General features: G+C 43.8%; 1 protein-coding gene across 6 annotated transcripts in view; it reads left to right on the top strand.

The window, feature by feature from the left end:
- The window catches only part of LOC137373812 (armadillo-like helical domain-containing protein 4), a 146,072-nt gene extending 137,053 nt beyond the window's left edge, over window positions 1-9,019 (top strand). For all 6 annotated transcript variants that reach the window (XM_068039217.1, XM_068039219.1, XM_068039220.1 and 3 more), the window contains one exon: window positions 5,168-9,019. In XM_068039217.1, coding sequence (XP_067895318.1) covers window positions 5,168-5,236 — 69 coding nt within the window. In that variant the 3' untranslated portion in view covers window positions 5,237-9,019. The remainder of the gene's footprint in view (window positions 1-5,167) is intronic.
- The last annotated feature ends 11,989 nt before the right edge of the window (window positions 9,020-21,008 follow it).

Below are 21,008 nucleotides of genomic sequence, written 5' to 3'. Positions count from 1 at the left end.
TTTACAAGTAAGTTGACAAAAAAGAAAAGAACGATTTGCATTTATATAGTGCCTTTCACAACCTCACTATGTCCAAAAGCATTTATAGACAATTAAATACTTTTGTATTGTAGTCACCTATATTACGGTTATAATATAGGAAACATGGCAGCCCGTTTACACACAGCACGCTCCCACAAACAGCAATATGATAATGACCAGGTAATTTTTTTGGTTATGTTGATTGAGGGATAAATATTGACCAGGACACCAGGAATATCTCCCCTGCTCTTCTTCATAACAGTGCCATGGGATCTTTTATGTCCACCTGAGTGAGAAAATGGGGCTTTAGTTTAACATCTCACCACCATCTTCTGAAGGACAGTTAGGAATGGACAATAAATGCTGGCCTTGCCAGTGATGCCCACATCCCATGAACAAATAAAATAAAATTCAATGTCATTACCATTACTGAATCCCCGCCATCAACATCCTGGCAGTCACCACTGACCAGAAACTTAACTCGACTAGCCACATAAATACGTGCCTACAAGAGCAGGTCAGAGGGTGACGGGTAACTCACCTCTTGACTCCCCAATGCCTTTCCATCATTTTTTTTATTCGTTTGGGGTATGTGGGCATCACTGGCTAGGCCAGCATTTATTGCCCATCCCTAATTGCCCTTGAAAAGGTGGTGGTGAGCTGCCTTCTTGAACCGCTGCAGTGCTGTTAGGAAGGGAGTTTCAGAATTTTAGCCTAGCAACAGTGAAGGAATAGTGATATAGTTTCAAGTCAGGATGGTGTGTGGCTTGGAGGGGAACTTGCAGGTGGTGGTGTTCTCATGCATCTGTTACCCTTTTCCTTCTTGGTGGTAGAGGTCATGGGTTTGGAAGGTGCTGTCGAAGGAGCCTTGGTGAGTTGCTGCTGTGCATCTTGTAGATGATACATACTGCTGCCACTGTACATCGGTGGTGGAGGGAGTGAATGTTGAAGATGGTGGTTGGGGTGCCAATCAAGCGGGCTTCTTTGTCGTGGATGATGTCAAGCTTCTTGAGTGTTGTTGGAGCTGCATCCGTCCAGGCAAGTACCTTATTCTTTAAATAGTAGTATTCCATCACACTCCTGACTTGTGCCTTGTAAATGGAGGACAGGCTTTGGGGAGTCAGGAGGTGAGTTACTCACAGCAAAATTTCCAGCCTCTGACCTGTTCTTGTAGCCACAGCCTTTATGTGGCTGGTCTAGTTCAGTTTCTGGTTAGTGGTAACCCCCAGGATATTGATGGTGGGGATTCAGCAAGAGTAATACCATTGAATGTCAAGGGAAGATGGTTACATTCACTCTTGTTTGAGATGGTCATTGTCTGGCACTTGTGTAGCACTAATGTTACTTGCTGGTTATCAGCCCAAGCCTGGATGTTGCCTAGGTCTTGCTGCATATGGACATGGGCTGCGTCAGTATCTGAGGAGTCGTGAATGGTGCTGAACATTGTACAATCATCAGCGAACATCCCCGCTTCTGACCTTATGATGGAGGGAAGGTCATTGATGAAGCAGCTAAAAATGGTTGGACCTAGGACACTACCCTGAGGAACTCCTGCACTGATGTCCTGGGACTGAGATGATTGACCTGCAACAACCACAGCCATCTTCCTTTGTGCGAGGTATGATTCCAATTAGTGGAGCGTTTCCCTCTGATTCCCATTGCTTGGGCTCCTTGATGCTATTCTGCCTTGATGTCAAGGGCAGTCATTCTCACCTCACCTCTGGAGTTCAGCTCTTTTGTCCATGTTTGGACCAAGGCTGTAATGAGGTCAGGAGCTGAGTGGCCCTGACGAAACCCAAACTGAGCATCATTGAGCAGGTTATTGCTGAGCAAGTGCCGCTTGGTAGCACTGTCGACGACCCCTTCCATCACTTTTCTGATGATCAAGAGTGGACTGATAGAGCGGTAATTGGCCGGGTTGGACTTGTCCTGCTTTTTGTGGATAGGACATACCTGGGCAATTTTCCACATTGCCAAATAGATGCCAGTGTTGTAGCTGTACTGGAACAGCTTGGCTAGAGGTGCGGATAGTTCTGGAGCACAAGTCTTCTGTACTATTGCTGGAATGTTGTCAGGGCCCATAGCCTTTGCAGTATCCAGTGCCTTCAGCTGTTACTTGATACCACATGGAGTGAATCGGATTGGCTGAAAACTGGCATCTGTGATGCTGGGGACCTTAGGAGGACGCTGAGATGGATCATCCACTCGACACTTCTGGCTGAAGATGGATGCAAATGCTTCAGCCTTGCCTTTTGCACTGATGTGCTGAGCTCCCCCATCATTGAGGATGGGGATGTTTGTGGAGCCTCCTCCTCCTGTTAGTTGTTTAATTGTCCACCATCATTCACAATTGGATGTGCCAGGACTGCAGAGCTTAGATCTGATCTGTTGGTTGTGGAATCGCTTAGCCCTGTCTATGGCATGCTGCTTCTGCTGTTTGGCATGCAAGTAGTCCTGTGTTGTGGCTGACACCTCGTTTTTAGGTATGCCTGGTGCTGCTCTTGGCATGCCCTCCTGGACTCTTCATTGAACCAGGGTTGGTCCCCTGTTTTGATTGTAATGGTAGAGTGGGGGATATGCCGGGCCACGAGGTTACAGATTGCGCTTGAATACAATTCTGCTGCTGCTGATGGCCCACAGTGTTTCATGGATGCCCAGTTTTGCATTGCTTGATCTGTTCGAAATATATCCCATTTAGTACAGTCGTAGTGCCACACAGCACGATGGTGGGTACCCTCAGTGTGAAAACAGGACTTTGTCTCCGCAAAGACTGTGCGGTGCTCACTCCTACCGATACTGTCATCGACAGATGCATCTGTGACAGGTAAATTGGTTAGGACTCATCCAGCTGAGTCAGTAGTAGTGCTACTGAGCCACTGTTGGTGATGGGCATTGAAGTCCCCCACCCAGAGTACATTTTGCACCCTTGCTACCCTCAGTGCCTCATCCAATTGGTGTTCAACATGGAGAAGCACTGATTCATCAGCTGAGGGAGGGCAAGGCAGGGGACGGTAGGTGGCAGGAGGTTTCCTTGCCCATGTTTGATCTGATGCCATGCGACTTCATGGGGACCAGAGTCAATGTTGAGGACTCTCAGGGCAACTCCCTGCTGGTGGAACAGGACATACCCAGGGATGGTCATGTCTGTGCCATTGTCTGCAAGGCACGATTTTGTGAATACAACTATGTCAGGCTGTTCTTGACTAGTCTGTAGGACAGCTCTCCTAATTTTGGCACAAGCCCCCGTATCTTAGTAAGGAGAACTTTGTAGGGTTGACAGGGTTGTTTTTGCCATTGTTGTTTCCAGTGCCTAGGATGATGCTGGGTGGTCTGTTCAGTTTCATTCCTCTTCTTAGGCTTGTAGTGGTTTGATTTAACTTAGTGGCTTGCTAGGCCATTTCAGAGTCAACCACATTGCTGTGGATCTGGAGTCACATGTAGGCCACATCAGGTAAGGACGGCAGATTTGTTTCTCTCAAGGACATTAGTGAACCAGATGAATTTTTAACAAAACAATTGTTTCATGGTTACCACAAGACTAACAATTTAATTCCAGATTTATTAATTGAATTCAAATTCCACTATCTGCTGTGGTCGGATTTGAACTCATGTTCTCAGAGCATTAGCTTAGGCTCTAATGACATTACTACTACACCACTGCCTCTCCATCTGCAAGGCATGAGTCAGGTCAGGAGTGTGATGGAAAACTCCCCACTTTTCTTTATGAGTGCAGCTCTAACAACATGGAAGAAGCTCTAAACCATTCAGGACAAAACAGCTTGCTTTATTGGCACCCCATCCACCAGCTTAAACATTCACTCCCTCCACTACCGATGCACTGTGGCTGCAGTGTGTACCATCTACAAGATGCACTGCAGCAACTCACCAATGCTTCTTCACAACACCTTCCAACCCATGATCTCTATCACCTTGAAGGACAAGGGCAGCAGATGCATAGGAACACCACGACCTGCAAGTTCCCCTCCATGTCACACAGCATCCTGACTTGGAACTATATCACCGTTCCTTCATCATCGCTGAGTCAAAGTCCCAGAACTCCCTCCCTAACAGCACTGTGGACTGCAGCGGTTCAAAAAGGCGTCTCACCACCACCTACTCTAGGGCAATTAGGGATGGGCAATAAATGCTGGTCTTGCCAGTGACACCCACATCCCATGAAAGAACAAATAAAGTGCTGTGGATGTCCTGAGTTTGTGAAATGTTGCTACATATATGCAAGTTCTTTATTTTCCTTGTGTTACTAGCAATGTGATGTTAGAGTTTCTGTGTTAATGTTGGTGTGAAGCTTAAGTCATTTGTTTTATTTATTCTTTACATACTATTTTTCCTTTTCTGACATTTAGTCAGTTGCCCTTAGATTAATGTAATATGCTGGTTTCTGTGTCAGTGTTAAGAGTAATCTGCTTTAATAATTTAACTGAAAGGATTTGAATAGGATTGCTATTTCAACTGACCCAAATTCATTTAAATTGAATCTATACATGTTGAAGACTTTGAGTGATAATAAAATTAATAAAAAGCACTGCTGTACACTTCATGTACTATTGGGGATCTTTCTAATGGACATTTTGGAGCCTATTTTCTCGGATTGTGCTGCTAGTGGAGAGCCACACATACTAGCGGTATATATTGGGAAATTGCGGATGTTATTCACACAATTTACCATCCATTAGTTTTGTTTAAAATTGCCAGCTTAGTTAAGTTGGAGAAGTCGCCTCATGACTTCAAGCCACACTACAGGGCTTGAGCACTTAGTCTAGGCAATACTTTAGTGCTGAGGGAGTCTTTTGGTTGAACAGTTTAGTTTAAGTCCCATGACGATAATCAAAAAAGGGCTGAGGAGTTCTTTCCTGCCAACATTTATCTCTCAGCCAACACCAAAACAGATTAACTGATCACTTATCTCATTGCCATTTCTGGGGCCTCGCTGTGTGCAAATTGGCTGCCAAATTGCCTATTTAGCAACAGTAATTACACCTGAAAATTAGTTCATTGGTTATGAAATGGTTGGGATGTCTTGAGGACATGCAAGTGCTGTATTAATTGCAAGTTCTTATAAAATGCCTATGCATTATACATACATAATAGTTCAAAGTACTGCTAATATCTTTGTTTGAAATTGCAGCCTAAAGATTTCACAAGCATGCAAGATCGGGTGATGCTATTAGCCGACAGTTCAGAAGATGAGTTTTAAGTATGAATAATGCTTCTTTGATGCAATATGAATGTCTGAAGCTGCACTGGAGTCAGGGGATGCAGGATGCCACTGCTTTTTGCTACTTGCTGTTTCTGTTTCAAGTGTTTTTTCTTTTAGCGTTGAGAAGTTATTAAGGTTGCCGATGTTATTTGTGATATACTGTAAAGTCTTGTCTGATAGAAATGTGCTTCACAAGCGCTGCCTCACTTTGATTTCATTATAAATTCATTCTGAAGAATTGGAATGACCAGATGTTATGTGATGATGTTGCTATAGCCAATAACTGCCTGGTTGCTGTAATTTTAAAACTGCAATTTTTATTTTTGTTACCAAAATTCTGTTAATGCTTTAGGAGACCATGTTACTGAGATATGGTTTCATAAACAGTCTTTATCAGGTCGGTAATGAATTTATAATAATTTTAAGCAATGCTTAGCTAACTCCTTTTATTTTTCTACATTGGTCTAAAATTCATGAAAGAGGGCACAGACATGATCACGTTGCCAATGACTATCAGAGGCAACACCAGATAGTTCATTTCTGGAAAACCTTCAACAATGGAAGAGCTAAGAATCAATGGGATTCATTGCAGAGCTAACAGGCAGGTTTGATTGTTGGATAGACTTTAATTGAATATAGATTGCAGGATGAACGTGCAATGTGCTGTGCTGTCCTGCCGCTAAGCTTCATAACTGCTGCCTAATAGATACAGATACAGAGAGATACAGCAGTGAAACAGGCCCTTCGCCCACCGAGTCTGTGCTGACCAACAACCACCCATTTATACTAATCCTACATTAATCCCATTTTCCCTAATAGCTAAACATTTGAGCTGTGACGTAGAAGCTGAACTGTGCCTTTACCAGTTCAGTGGTAAGTGTGGAGGAAGTGAGCTTCTCGGATAAACTTTCCATCACTTCCTCGCACATTGTCACATGCACACATCTGTATGCAATATTGGCAAGACTCAAAATGCCCATGTCTCCTTAGCACTGGTAGAGTTTATCTTGCCATGCGGTGGTTATTGCCACTGAGGGGGCACTCCATGGACCATGGATTTCCCAGAAAGGAGGGATCCGCCACCCTGAGCTCACTAGGAGGCTGCCAGATGTCTCCACGCGGTGGTGGGCCTCTCTGACATTGGCTAAATGCCAGAAGAGGCGGGAGGCAGCCCTTAATTGGCCCTTAATGGGCCACTTAAGTGGCCTAATTGGCCTCCCAGCAGACTTCTTGTCCACCATGGTGCTCGCTGCAGACAAAATGGCATGGGGACAGCAGAACGTCAGGCCCCCCTGTGCCACATCCCAGCCTGTCTCTAAAGGCAAGATAAAATCCGGCCTACTGTTTCTGTAAGTACAGCCATACCAACACACAAGGAGAACCACAGATAATAATGAATATGATGTTATTGATACTGATCAGTAATATCCATAAATATATAGATACAAAATATTGTATGCAGTCACATTATGTAGAACCCACTTATTGTCACTATTTGCCAATAATCCTATGATTTTTTAATATTTTTATTTAAATTATTTCTTCTAACAGATTTTCCTTTTTAAGTGGTATAAAATTGCATATATAATACCAAATTTGGTATAAATTAGGTAGGAATGAGTAACTAGATGAAATGAAAATAAAAAGTGGTCTAAGTATGGATGCTTGTAGTCTCTGCAAAGAAGTTGATAGTTAAAATCACATTGGGTTCAATGGTGTCTGGACCTTTAATGAATGAATTAGTTAAATACATGCATTGTGAACATAATAAAGTATTTTGTCTAATTACATTCTCATTGTCTTACCATAACAGTCCAGATATCACTGACATTAAAATGTCTTCAAAAACATGTGGCACTAACTTCATGCTGACTGGTAACTGGCTGCAAGAATAGCAACAAAGCTAGAAGCAGGAAATGTAAAATTATGTCTTGTGGAAGGGTGCATGAGTCTGTCATCTGTCATGTAGTGGGTAGGCATCCTTACTTCAATTAGTGTCAGTTTAGTGTATTTGAAACCTAAACAATCACCACTAATATTTCCTAAGTCACAGCACTTCTAGAAAGTAATTAATTGTGTGAAGTGTTTGAGATTTTTCAATATGATAAGGTGCCATATGAATGCATGTATTGTAGGTGTGTACCCAGCTACCTATCTATCAACCTGCCCACACCTTGGACTGGTTATGGAGAAACATATTGGAAGTAGGAGCTTAGATTTTCTGTTCCCATTGAAATTAAATTAAGAATGGCTGTGAATAAAGGCTGAACAGACATTGAGTGTGCAGCTTGAATGCAAATTTCTGTAGTCAGTTCATGAGCATAATTCTCAATTCCAGGCGCCGCTTTGGCCTAATTGGGGAGGTAGGGAACTAGAATATAAAATTATGATTCGGGTCTAATTTTAAAGGATATGGACATTTAAATGTAAGTGGGAGCTTCGGGAGATAGAAATCCTTGGACTCTATGGACAGCTTCAGAGGCATTTGAACCCATTGTAGCCTTTGCCAAAGCTGAAGAGGAGAGGGAAAGAAGTGACAGGCAAACATGAAGTAGAAGTGATTTGTTTTCATGTCAAAATTATGTAATTGCAATTTCATATAATCATTCTCCTGTGAAGTTCCTGCCTCCATAAAATTTAGCAATGATTTGAAAAATAGACAGAGGTCTGTTGTGATTGATCTGCACCCCATTTTATGATCAGTAACACACACTCAATGCCTAAAAAGGAGCTTTACAAATTAGAAAATCTATCCTATGATGTTCAGATTTTCAGGACAAATTCTGGGAATGGGGAAAGATGTTCAGATGGGATTGGCTTCATCCAAATTGATATCTGTGCGTGAGCATTTAAACTCATAAAACAGAGGAGGTGGTAGTTAACAGGGCCAGAAATAAATGAAATTACTGACATCAATAGCAGAAAGAGCAAATTATGACAGGAATGTTTTGAAGGATTACATGGCTTTATATGAACACCAAGAAGCATGAGGAATAGAAAACTGAAGTTCGAGGTATGTGCAGCTGTAGGTAATATCAATATTAGTGTCATCTCAACAAACATAACTGGCGACAGTGGATAGCCAAGAACTGGAGCTTGCAAGGTATGAAATGATTCATAAGGACAGCCTTACAGAGAGAGGTGGAGCAGTTGCATTATTAGTAAGAAATGATGCAACAATTAGAGAAATAATGGATTTAGTAGCAGAAAGGATAACAGCAACATATTTATGTAGCACCTTTAATGTAATAAAATGTCCCAAGGTGCTTCACAGGAGTGTTATAAAGCAAAAATAATTAGATACCTAGCAACATAAGGAGATATTAGGGCAGAACCAAATGCTTGATCAAAGAGGTAGGTTTTAAGAAGTATCTTACAGGATGAAAGACAGGTAGAGAGTTGGAGAGGTTTAGCGAGGCAATTCCAGAGCTTAGTGCTTAGGCAGCTGAAGGCATGTCCACCAATAGTGGAGCAATTAAAATCAGGGATGCTCAAGAGGCCAGAATTAGATGAGTGCAGATATCTCGGAGGGTTGCAGGGCTGGAGCAGATTACAGAGATAGGAAGGGAGAGGCCATGGAGGGATTTGAAAGTAAGGATGAGAATTTTAAAATTAAGGCATTGCTTGACCAGGAGACAATGCAGATCAGCGAGCACAGGGGTAATAGACAATGTTCCCTTTAAAATAAAAGCAAAATACTGCAGATGCTGGAAATCTGAAATAAAAACAGAAAATGCTGGAAATACACAGCAGGTCTGGCGGTATCTGTGGAGAGACAAACAGAGTTAATGTTTCAGGTCTGTGACCTTTTTTTTCGGAACTGTTCTGATGAAGGGTCACAGACCTGAAACGTTAACTCTGTTTCTCTCTCCACAGATACTGCCAGACCTGCTGTGTATTTCCAGCAACTTTCTGTTTTTATTATTAATGTTCCCTTTAATTTTTGTTTATTGTGTGCGGACAGCTTGTTAAACTGCACAGTCCCTTTAACATTGACACGTTGTTGCGCATTCTTTTGGGCCTCCTTATCTCGAGAGACAATGGATACGCGCCTGGAGGTGGTCAGTGGTTTGTGAAGCAGTGCCTGGAGTGGCTATAAAGGCCAATTCTGGAGTGACAGGCTCTTCCACAGGTGCTGCAGAGAAATTTGTTTGTTGGGGCTGTTGCACAGTTGGCTCTCCCCTTGCGCCTCTGTCTTTTTTCCTGCCAACTACTAAGTCTCTTCGACTCGCCACAATTTAGCCCTGTCTTTATGGCTGCCCGCCAGCTCTGGCGAATGCTGGCAACTGACTCCCACGACTTGTGATCAATGTCACACGATTTCATGTCGCGTTTGCAGACGTCTTTATAACGGAGACATGGACGGCCGGTGGGTCTGATACCAGTGGCGAGCTCACTGTACAATGTGTCTTTGGGGATCCTGCCATCTTCCATGCGGCTCACATGGCCAAGCCATCTCAAGCGCCGCTGACTCAGTAGTGTGTATAAGCTGGGGATGTTGGCCGCTTCAAGGACTATGTTGCGCATACACGTTTCTTAAAAGGAACGTTACTTGTGCACAGCCTCTTTGTTCCCTGCATGACACATTCTCAGCTGCTGCGCGGCTACATACCCGCAAAGCTTGGTGCTAGGTGAATGGGACTTGGTGTGAGTGAAGACATGGGCAGCAGAGTTTTGTATGGTCTCAGGTTTATGGAGGGTAGAGTGAGGGAGGCCAGGCAGCAAGCCTTTGGAATAGTCAAGTCTAGAGGTAACAAAGGCATGGATGAAGGTTACAGCAGCAGATGAGCTGAGGCAGGAGCAAAATCGAGCAATGTTACAGTGGTGGAAATAGGTGTTCTTAGTGATAGCATGGATATGAGGTCGAAAGTTCATCTTGGGGTCAAATATGACACCAAGGTTGTTGTTACGATCAGTTGAGAACGAGGTCTATGGTTCCCTTTCAGCCTTCACCTGGTCCTACTGTAACAGGGTTTAATTTTAAACACATCGTGTTTTTAGCTCCCCCTTGGTGAATCCTTGTTCACCACTTTCCAATTATAAGGCAAAGAAACCAGCACAAGCAGGCTTTCTTAGGTTTAAAGAAAAAAAGTTGAAATTTATTAAACTTAAACTCTAATTCAGTTGACACCTACGGATACACAACGCACCCACGCTAGCTAGCATGCATATGCTATACACACATGCAAATAGAGACAGAAAAGAGCAGAAGAAAAATAAAGTGGAAAGGCTTGAGGCAATATCTGAAGAGTTGTTGTTACAGTTCTTCAAGCTTGCTGTAAAGTCCTTGATTGTAGGTAGATCTTGCTTCTCGTTGGGGCCCATTATTCTTCTTAAACCTTGTTCACTGTAGGAGACTTTTCTTTCTTGGGGTTCATGTGTCTTCAGTGGATTCAGAGGCTTGTGAGAAAGAGATGGGAGCAGACAGACAGGAGAGGAGGTTGGGCCACCCCCTTCGGGAACCTGCCTTCTGTCCTTACTTGGACGTTGAATGCGGAGGTGGCCTCATAATTGGCCGCCTCCTGTAAGGTCGCGATACCGTGTGGCCAGCCAACAGCATTGGGGTTGGGGCTCGCTTTTGGTCCTGACAGCACAAAAATTTCAAAATTGGAAAGATTCCGCCTAAGGTGAGCAGATGGATGGAGAGCTATTTGGACAGATTAAACCACAATGTGCTGATCCTGGGGATTTGAACATTTCAAAGGACAAGTGGCTTTTCAGGGACAATTAGAAGGGAAGGAGGAAAGTTCAAATGAATTCACTGAAGTCAGAAGTTATTTCTCATAAAATATGCGAGACACTACTAGAGCAGAGTCTGTTTTGAATTTTTGTTTAGCAACTCACCAGAGTTGGTTCCGATGCCGCTTCCTTCTACTTTGCTGGCACCCTCCAACCCCATCCCCACAGGGCCGGGAAAATCCAGCCCTAAAACTCTGGAATTTTGCATCAGCTCTGAAGGTAATTGAACAAAGATCCAGGATATTAATTCAAATTATTTAACTGTAACATGTGGCAATCCTCAGCTGTTATAATACAAGTGGTTTCTGAACCATTATGTTATTCAGAATTTTTGGTTATCTGTATCTGTCCAATCCTAACAATGTTCACTGCTATTTCTAAGCAGATATTTGTCCCTTTGCAACCACTCAGCCCATTCAGAAAGTTACTTGCATATCTCAAGGTTTATATTGAACATTTCTCTGAATAAATTATCATCGTATTGGAATGGAATACTATTAATGACTTTTGCATGGCAAATGAAAAGTGATTGCAAACTGATACTTGTTGCCAGTTTCCTCAGAGATGCTTTAGCCCTGTCGATGTAACTTCACTGGAAGTGCAACAGAAGCATTGTTTATGCATCTAAATGGAATTTCCACTGCACTTTTGGTGATGTTAAGACAATGAATTGGGAACAGCCACAAGGCAATTCTTGGCTATCGTTTTATTGTGGTTTCCAGTTTACAATATGGGGAGAGGGGAAGCGAAAAAGTTGAATCTAGAGATTCCTATGTTATTAGTTATTAATTCTCCCATTCATTGACATTGGTTTCTGATTGGATCCAATGTTTTGCTCTGATTATGGCTACTAAATGGCCAACTGACTTGATGAAGACTGTTTGCAGGAAAAACAGTCAGTACTTATTCAAGGTTTATATATAGGGAATAATTATTTGAGAAACACGCAATTTGGTTCAGCATGACGTGGCCTGATTGAAAAAGAAATTGCTATTGCATTCCATTAACATGTGAATGGAATGATGGTTGTGGTAAATTACAGCATAAAATTGAGGCTCAATGCACAGTTGATGTTATAAATGCTCATGCCCTGCCTTTGCAAATCATTTCATTTCCTGTGAGAACTGATTGTAGAATGATGTTCCTTGTGCGTTTAAACTGTTATAATTTTAACCAGACAAAGTTATTGATGTAATTGTGGAATGTGACATTTCATTTTATTAAAATCTAATGAAGTAAAATCTGCTATCTCATTTCCTTTATCTTATACTTGCGTTCGGAGCTTCGCGACTTTTAATAGAGAAAAGTTCATATTTGTTAGTCAGTGTCCATAATGTATTTTGATGGCCCATGAAACTCTAAGAAATCTTTGTTTAAATTAATTATAGAAATGCTAATTTGTGGTTGCCTGGATTTATTGCCCAATCCTACTTTCCCTGAGGGCAGTCAAAGTCAATCATATAATCAACTGTAGTTCAGAACAGTTAGGGGTGGCAGGTCACCTTCCCTGAAGGACATCAGTGAACCAGTTACAACAGTCCAACAGCTTTCAAAAAAATTTTTGGTACCATACTGAATTGTACCATACAACATACACAATGATGGAATTTCAACTCACAAATCTCTGGGCTACTAGTCAACACCATAACCAGTACAATACTATATGCCAGCTAAAAGAGAAAAATCACTGAAACTGTGTTGCTATTGTTCTAGGCCTATTGTTTATTCCAGCTCAATGGAGCTTGCCATAACACATAGTAGTATTAATAGGTTATTGTGATGTTTAGTTATTATTCCTTTCCATTGTCTTACCAGCACTATTAATACACACAAACAATTTAACTGGCTTTTCCATTATGCAAGGCAGTCATCATAGTTGGGACTTAATGTAGATAAATCCCCTGGACCTGATGATCTACATTGCAGAGTGTTGAAAGAGGTGGCTGTAGAGATAATAGATGCATTGGTGGTCATCTTTCAAAATTCTATAGACTTTGGAATGGTTCCTGCAGATTGGAAGCTGGCAATTGTAAGCCCACTATTTAAGAAAGGAGGGAGAGAGAAAAGGGGGAACTATAGATCTGCTAGCCTAACATCAATCATTGGGCAAATGCTAGAACCTATAATAAAGGATGGGATAACAGGACACTTAGAAAATAATGGTAGGATTGGGAGAGTCAACATGGATTTATGAAAGGGAAATCATATTTAACAAACCCATTGGAGTTTTTTGAGGATGTAACTAACAGAATAGATAAGGGGGAACCAGTGGAGGAATATTTAGATTTTCAGAAAGTATTTGATAAAGTCCCACACAAGAGGTTAGTAAACAAAATTAGAGCACATGGGATTGGGGGAATATACTGGCATGGATTGAGAACTAGTTAACGGACAGAAAACAGAGAGTAGGAATGAATGGGTCATTTTCGGGTTGACAGGCTGTGACTAGTGGGGTACCACTAGGATCAGTGCTTGGGCCCCAGCTATTTACAATCTATAGCAATGATTTGGATGTGGAGATTAAATGTAATATTTCCAAGTTTGCAGATGACACAAAAATGCCAGTGGCTTTCTTCAACACTTGACCAGGCGTGAAATCTGGTTCAGAGTTCCAGCAGTTACTATGTGTAGTCACAGTATAAGAGAGATCACCTGCCTTCGTACTCCATTTTGTCTTGCAGCATAAGTATCTATTTGGAGTTCAATTCCTCAGTTAGTTTTTGTAGTTCATAATTGCTCCTTGCGTTAGCATAACAATTCACACATAGACATCATAGAAGACCTGACAGAATGTAAATGCCGTCAGACGCATTCTTCAGCAGTTAGAAAAATGTTTTGGAATTAAAGAGTTCTGAGTATTGACATGACATAAGCAGACAGATTAAATGCTGCACGTAGATGTCATAGATTAACATTTCTAACTATCTCTCAGGAAGGAAGCTAATCTTAAATATGCAAGCCAATCTCTTTCATCGGATTAACCTTCTGAATGTTAGTAAATAAGGCAAGAAAGCAAAAACATTTCAGCCCGTATCAACTTTTTTTGAAGCAGGTAGGAAATTATTTGAAATGGGAAAACAGACTTAAGTAATGTTGGCAAAGATACAATGGGATGAAACTTAGTGGATTTAGAACAGTTCAGCCAGGATTCAGCTCTAAATGACAGAGTTCCAGCAGGGCAGGACTTACATATTCCCTGCTGAATCTGTCCCAATCCTGATTCATTTCCCTAGGTTGGTGGTCATTTCAAGTACATGATGAGCTCCCAGTGAGATTACTGCTGCTAAGATGTGAATAGGAGATTTCTGATGGCACTATAGCAAGGACACCACTGCTGTATAGGAGGAGCCAGCGAGGGACCTGAAAATACCTCAAAGGCTATGGGCTGAATTTTCCCTTGGGCGGATGGGAATTCGCCACTGATGTGAAAGTCGGTGGCGAACCTGCTTCTGCCTAGCCTGGGGATCCGTCCCGTATTTTACAGGTCCCCAGGCTTTAATTATCCCGAGGCGGGACTTCCACCCACTTGAGGGAGGAGGACGTGCCTCAGTGAGCTGCTGGCCAATCAACGGGCCGGTAGCTCTTAGTCCCAGCAGCGCCACCGGGAGCGGTGGCCACTGCTGGGACTGCAGCCCAGCCGAAGCAATGGACCCTGGAGAGCGAGTGAGTCAGTTAGGCATGCCTCACCAGGGGGAATTGGTCCTACCCTGGTGAGGCTGGAGTGGTAGTTTGGGGGGAGGGGGGGGCGTCTTGGGTCCTAGGGGTGGGTTGGGAGGCGGGGCGGCCCTCAATCGGGCACCCTGTGCCTGACCGCCATGCCCCCCCACCCCACTGGGGCACGGAAAGGCCGACAGCTATTGCTAGGCACCTTTCACGTCCCCAGCATGCCCGCTTGCCATGGGTAAAATACCCATGGAGGCGGGCGAGGGCCCTTAAGTGGCCCTAAGTGGCCAATTAAGGGCCTTGATTGGCCTCGGGCGGGCGGGCCATTTCCCCGCCATGCACGACCGCTGTAAAGCCGACTGGAGGCTCCTGCTCAATTTTATGCCACCCCCACACCACCAACTGACCCATTGGGCCAGCATAAAATTCAGCCCCATGGTTCAGATTTTCAAAGTGCAGTGGGGTCGGGAACTGGAGTGGACACGATTTCAAAATCGCAGCCCAGGAGGTCATCTCTGGAACCCGATGCCTCTAGGACAGTCCACGATTTTCAACGTGAGGATGGGGGGAGGGAATGGGGAAGCTGCTCATATCAAATTAAGGGCCCATTAAGTTCCTTTAGGAGCTTATTAAGGGGCTGGGGCGTTTGGGGAGGCCTTTATCAATTCTAATTTCAGTGATCCCAACCAGTCTGATGCATATTAGCCCTGTTGGTGGAGGGTGGGAGGGGGTGGTTGCTGCATGGCCAGATAAACTTTATTAGAAAGTGTGATGGAAATAGATTTAAGGGGCCAACAAGCACCGGGTCGCGCGCTCTACCTTTACTCGGCCTCCATGGCCACTTTCCATCCTTGTCACTGTCCTCGCCCTTTCATGAGCTGCTTGCATTCCACGGCAAGGCAGTGGCAGCCCCCAACATGGCTGCTGCCTGCCTTTGCTGTTGCCCTCAGGCAGGCAGCTCCCACTACCTGAAGGTGCCCAGCACCTCTAATTGTGTCACAAGCTCGCCTCCTGCCCAATTAGGGCACTTGTATTCCTAGATCGTGTCACAAGAGCAACACTGCTGCAGCACTGGGTTGGGACCCTGAAATGCTCAGGGTGTCAGGTTTCAGCCCCGTATCAAGACTCCTACTGAAACTTGGCCAAGACCAAAGCATGTAGTGGACATGAGTTGGATGTACAGGAGGCCTCTACAAGGCCCTCTGCCTCCATTGAGAGAGCTTGGAGCTGCCTCCCAGGCCCAACCATCACCTATGACATTGTAGGTCCAAGAATTGGTGATTAGTGGGTGGTCAGAGGGAAATAAACCAGCAAAATAGGCCCTAGCCCCCTTGACACCATTTGCATGCAGGAGGCCAGAAACAAGTAGCTTGTGGTGGTTCTGTAGTATTGGGAGGAGGAAAATTCTGGTTTTGGCAGTGAAACAATGGTAAATAAAACCAGAAAGTGCTGGAAATACTCAGCAAGTCTGGCCGCAACCGTGGAGAGAGAAACAGAGTTAACGTTTCAGATCAATGACCTTTAATCAAAACTCAGACAATGGTGAACCTCACCACCTGAATTTTCCTTCATTCTCTGATTTCAGGCGGGATTGTGAAGGGGAATCCAGCCTTTTATTTTTATTCATTCATGGGATGTGAGCATCGCTGGAAAGATCAGCATTTGTTGCCCGTCCCTAATTGCCCTTGAGAAGGTGGGGGTGAGCCGCCTTCTTGAATCACTGCAGTCCATGTGGTGTAGGTACATCTACTGTGCTGTTAGGATGGGATTTCCAGGTCTTTGACCCAGCGACAGTGAAGGAATAGTGATATAGTTCCAAGTCAGGGTGGTATGTGGCTTGGAGGGGAACTTGCAGGTGGTGGTGTTCCCATGTTTCTGCTGCCCTTGTCCTTCTTGGTGTCAGAGGTCGTGGGTTTGGAAGGTGCTGTCGAAAGAAACTTGGCGAATTGCAGCATTGCACCTTGTAGATGGTACACACTGCTGCCACTGTGCACCGGTGATGGAGGGAGTGAATGAGTGCGAGGTGGGTGGGGTGCTGATCAAGCGAGCTTCTTTGTCCTGGATGGTGACGAGCTTCTTGAGTGTTGTTGGAGCTATACACATACAGGCGAGTGTGGAATATTCCATCACATTCCTGACTGCTGCCTAGTAGATGGTGGACAGCTTTTGGGGTGTCAATAGGTGAGTCACTCCCCGCAGAATTCCCAGTCTCTGACCCACTCTTGTAACCACAGTATTTTATATAGCTTATTAATTTAAGTTTCTGGTCAATGGTAACTACCAGGATGTTGATGGTGGAGGATTCAGTGATGGTAATGCAGATGAATGTCAAGTCGAAATGGTTAAATTCGCTCTTGTTTAAGATGGTCATTACCTGGCACTTGTGTTTTTTTTATTCATTCTTGGAATGTGGGCGTCACTGGCCAGGCCAGTATTTATTGCCCATCTCTAATTGCCCTTGAGAAGGTGGTGGTGAGATGACTTGTGTGGTGTGAATGTTATTTGCCACTGATCAACCCAAGCCTGAATGTTGTCCCAGTCTTGCTGCTTGCGGCACAGACTGCTTCAGTATCTGAGGAGTTCTGAATGGTTCTGAACAATGTGCAATCATAGAGTCAAATACGGCACAGAAAGAGGCCATTTGTCCCATCAAGTCCATGCCGGCTCTCCAAAGAGCTATCCGGTCACTCCATTTCCCCCACTCGATCCCTATAGCCCAGCAAGTTTATTTCCTTCAAGTTGCCATCCAGCTTCCTTTTGAAGTCATTTATTGTCTCTGCTTTCACCACCCTTGTGGGCAGCACGTTCCAGGTCATTACCATCCATTTCTTATCCAAAATCTTCAATCTGTATCCCCTAGTCCTTGTACCATTAGTTAATGGGAACAGTTTTTCCTTGTTTACCTTATCTAAGCCTGTCATAATCTTGTACACCTCTAATAAATCTCCCCTCAATCTCTTTGTTCCAAGGAGAACAAACCCAGCTTTTCCAACTTAACCTTGTAACTAAAATCCCCCATTCCTGGCACCATTCTGGTAAATCTCCTCTGCATCCTCTCAAGGACCCTCACATCCTTCCTAAAGTGTGGTGAACAGGACTGGTCACAATACTCCAGTTGGGGCCTAAACAGCAATTTATAAATGTTCAGCATAACTTCCCTGCTTTTGTACTCAATATCTGTATTTATGAAGCCCAAGATCCCATATGATTTGCTGTTGACAGTTCACTGAAAGGACACTGTGATGTTGTTTGAAAAAATGCTGGAAATCATGTGCTTTGGGCTCAGACAACAGAAACCTTAGTGACCTGGGGAAGATGTTCACAGAGAAGCCACATGTCAAGATTTGTGGAGGTCAAGAGTTTGACTTTCTATTTGGGGTTTGGATATTGTTTTAGTTCAGTTGGGGTGTGAACTGTTTTGAAGACAGTTGGATATCAACTTGCCAAGGAGAAACCATCAGCTCACCTCTTTCTCTACCTCTTTGAAGAAACCCTGCAAAGATCCAGTGTGGGAGAACTAAAATACCTGGTTCTGCATCTCTCCTGAGAAGCTGGGAAAACCTGCTAGATTAATTCTCAATGCCACCTGAAAAGAACTGCATTAGAAAAGATCCCAGTGATCCATCACCACATTCCCGGGCGCCAGACCAAAAGGGCTGACTGACATCCTTCCATATCTTTTCTTTTTTCTTCAAGAATCAGTAAGTATTTGGCCGAAGTATTCTTTTTATGTGTTTTTTTTTGTAACAGACCTCTGCAGAGAGAATTTCTGTAATTTTTTCAGTGTGTATGTGTGGGAGGAATTTAAAAAGAGAACTTTCATATTTCAATATGTGTGTTGCTTCATTACTGGATAAGTCTTGTTTGAGAATAAAATGATAATTTTGTTGTGTATTAATGAAACCTGGTTGGTGTATTTTGTTCTGGGATAAAGCGTAGAGTATATGATTGATTGCATCAGTAACTGGGTAAGCATTTAAATATATGTTGTGACCTGTGGAGAAGTGGTACTGGAAAAGACAGTGCACTCCTCCCACCTCAGTCGTAACAATATCAATCATAAATTTCACAATTTGTGACACCAGTTTACTGCTCATATCTCAGGTACTACAAAACCTTGACATTTACTGGGTGAGCAGCACCAGGCATACCTTAAAATGTGGTGTCAACCTGGTGAAGCTACAACACTGGACACATCATCAGCTGTCCCTCAATTCAAGGCTGACGTCTACTCAAGGTTACCAGTTTCCGCCATGGGTCTTCAGGTGATTGAGCAGGCCAATTCTCAACCCGCAGATCTTTGGGCACATGGGGCAGGACGTCCCATGAGGTAGTGGGATCCAGAGTGCAGGATTTGCATGATGCAGCTTGATGGACAAGTTGTTGCCACTTTGAACTATTGGTAGCAAGCTCCTCCCAGTCATCAATGTCAATGCTGCCACACTTCAAAGAGAGGTTCAGAGTGTCTTTGAAGCGTTATCTTTGTCCTCCCCGGAACGCTGACCATTTGAGAGTTGAGAAAACAGGATCTGGTGGGGGAGACAGTTTCGGCCATCCAGACACCGTGTCAAGTCCATCGAAGTTGGTTTTGTAGGAGTTTCACCTGAATGCTTGTGGAGCTGGCTTCAAGAAGGACACTGGCATTTGTTTGATGGTCCTCCCATTGAATCCGGAGGATGCGTCAGAGGCATTGCTGATGGAATTTCTCTAGTGCTGTTATGTGTCATGATACACTGTCTGGGTCTCGCTACAGTACAGGAGTGTGGTGACAACAACTGCTCTGTACACTAGGACTTTTGTGGACTTGCAGAGGTCTTTGTTGTCAAACACTCGCTGCCGTAATTTGTAGAAGGCTGAGCTGGTGCAGCTGATCCGATGTGAGATGTGCTCGTCAATGGTGTCTTTTTGAGAGTGAAGGCCACCAAGGAATGGGAAGGGCTCAACATATTCCAAAGAAATTCCTTCAACATATATGGGAGGGAGAATGTTTGACTGACCAGGTGTGGGTTGATATATGAGTTTTGTTTTGGCAACATCCAAAGACAGGCCGAGTCTCTTGTCTGCAGAATTGAAAAGATTGAGAGTGGCTTGCAAATCTGGTGCAAGGTGGGCAATGACACTGCAGTCATCTGCAAATTGTAGATCATCGATGTCTATGGTGGTCAGTTTAGTTTTGGCACGGAGGCAAATGAGGTTAAAGAGTTTTCCATCTAGGCAGTATTTAATACTCACACGAGAGGGCAGCTGATCTTTGATGAGGTGAATAGCCACTGTCAGGTAGATTGCAAATAGTATGGGGGCTATCACACAGCCTTGCTTGACCCCCGTCCGGATTTTGAAGGCATCTGTTTCAGATCTCCCACTCAAAACAGTTGCAACACAGAACTACATGCATGTTAAACAGTGGCTGCAGCAAGTGATGGACAGAGTAAACGATCCCACAACCAATGGATCAGATCAAAGCTCTGCATCTTGCCACATCCAGTTGTGAATGGTAGTGGACAATTAAACAACTAACAGGAGGAGGAGGCTCCACAAACATCACCATCTTCAATGATGGGGGAGACCAGTACGTCAGTGCAAAAGACAGGGCTGAAGCATTTGCAACCATTTTCAGCCAGAAGTGCCAAGTGGATGATCCATTTCGGCCTCCTTCTGAAGTCTCCAGCATCACAGATACCAGTCTTCAGACAATTTGATGGACAAGGAACGGTTGAAGGCACTGAATACTGAAAATGCTATGGGCCCTGACTAAATCCCAGCAGTAGTACTGAAGACTTGTGCTCCAGTACTAGTCACACCCGTAGCTGGTTTGCCCCATTACAGCTACAACACTGGCATCTATTTGACAATGTGGAAAATTGCCCAGGTACATCCTGTCCACAAAAAGGACAAATTTAATGCAACCAAATACTGCCCCATCAGCCTTCTCTTGATCATCAACAAAGTGATGGAAGCTGTCGTCAACAGTGCTATCCACAGCAATAATTTGCTTACCGATGCTGTTTGTGCTCCACCAGGGACACTTGGCTCCAGGCCCATTACAGCCTTGGTCCAGACATGGACAATAGAGCTGAATTCAAGAGGTGAGGTGAGAGTGACTGCCCTTGATATCAAAGCAACACACCAAATGTGGCATCAAAGGGGACATCAAAATCAATAAGAAGAAATTTTATAGTTACATAAAGGGAAAGCGGGTGGTCAAGAGCAATGTAGGCCCACTAAAAGCTGAAAATGGAGATATTGTCATTGATAATGGGAAAATGACAGACATGTTGAACAATTACTTTGCCTCAGTATTTACAGTTGAAAAGGAGGATAACTTGCCAGAAGTCCTGAAAAAATTAATAGCCGATAGGGGACAGGG

This window comes from Heterodontus francisci, chromosome 9 (assembly GCF_036365525.1).
Source record: "Heterodontus francisci isolate sHetFra1 chromosome 9, sHetFra1.hap1, whole genome shotgun sequence".
NCBI lineage: Eukaryota > Metazoa > Chordata > Chondrichthyes > Heterodontiformes > Heterodontidae > Heterodontus > Heterodontus francisci.
This window is presented reverse-complemented; position numbering and strand designations above follow the sequence as displayed.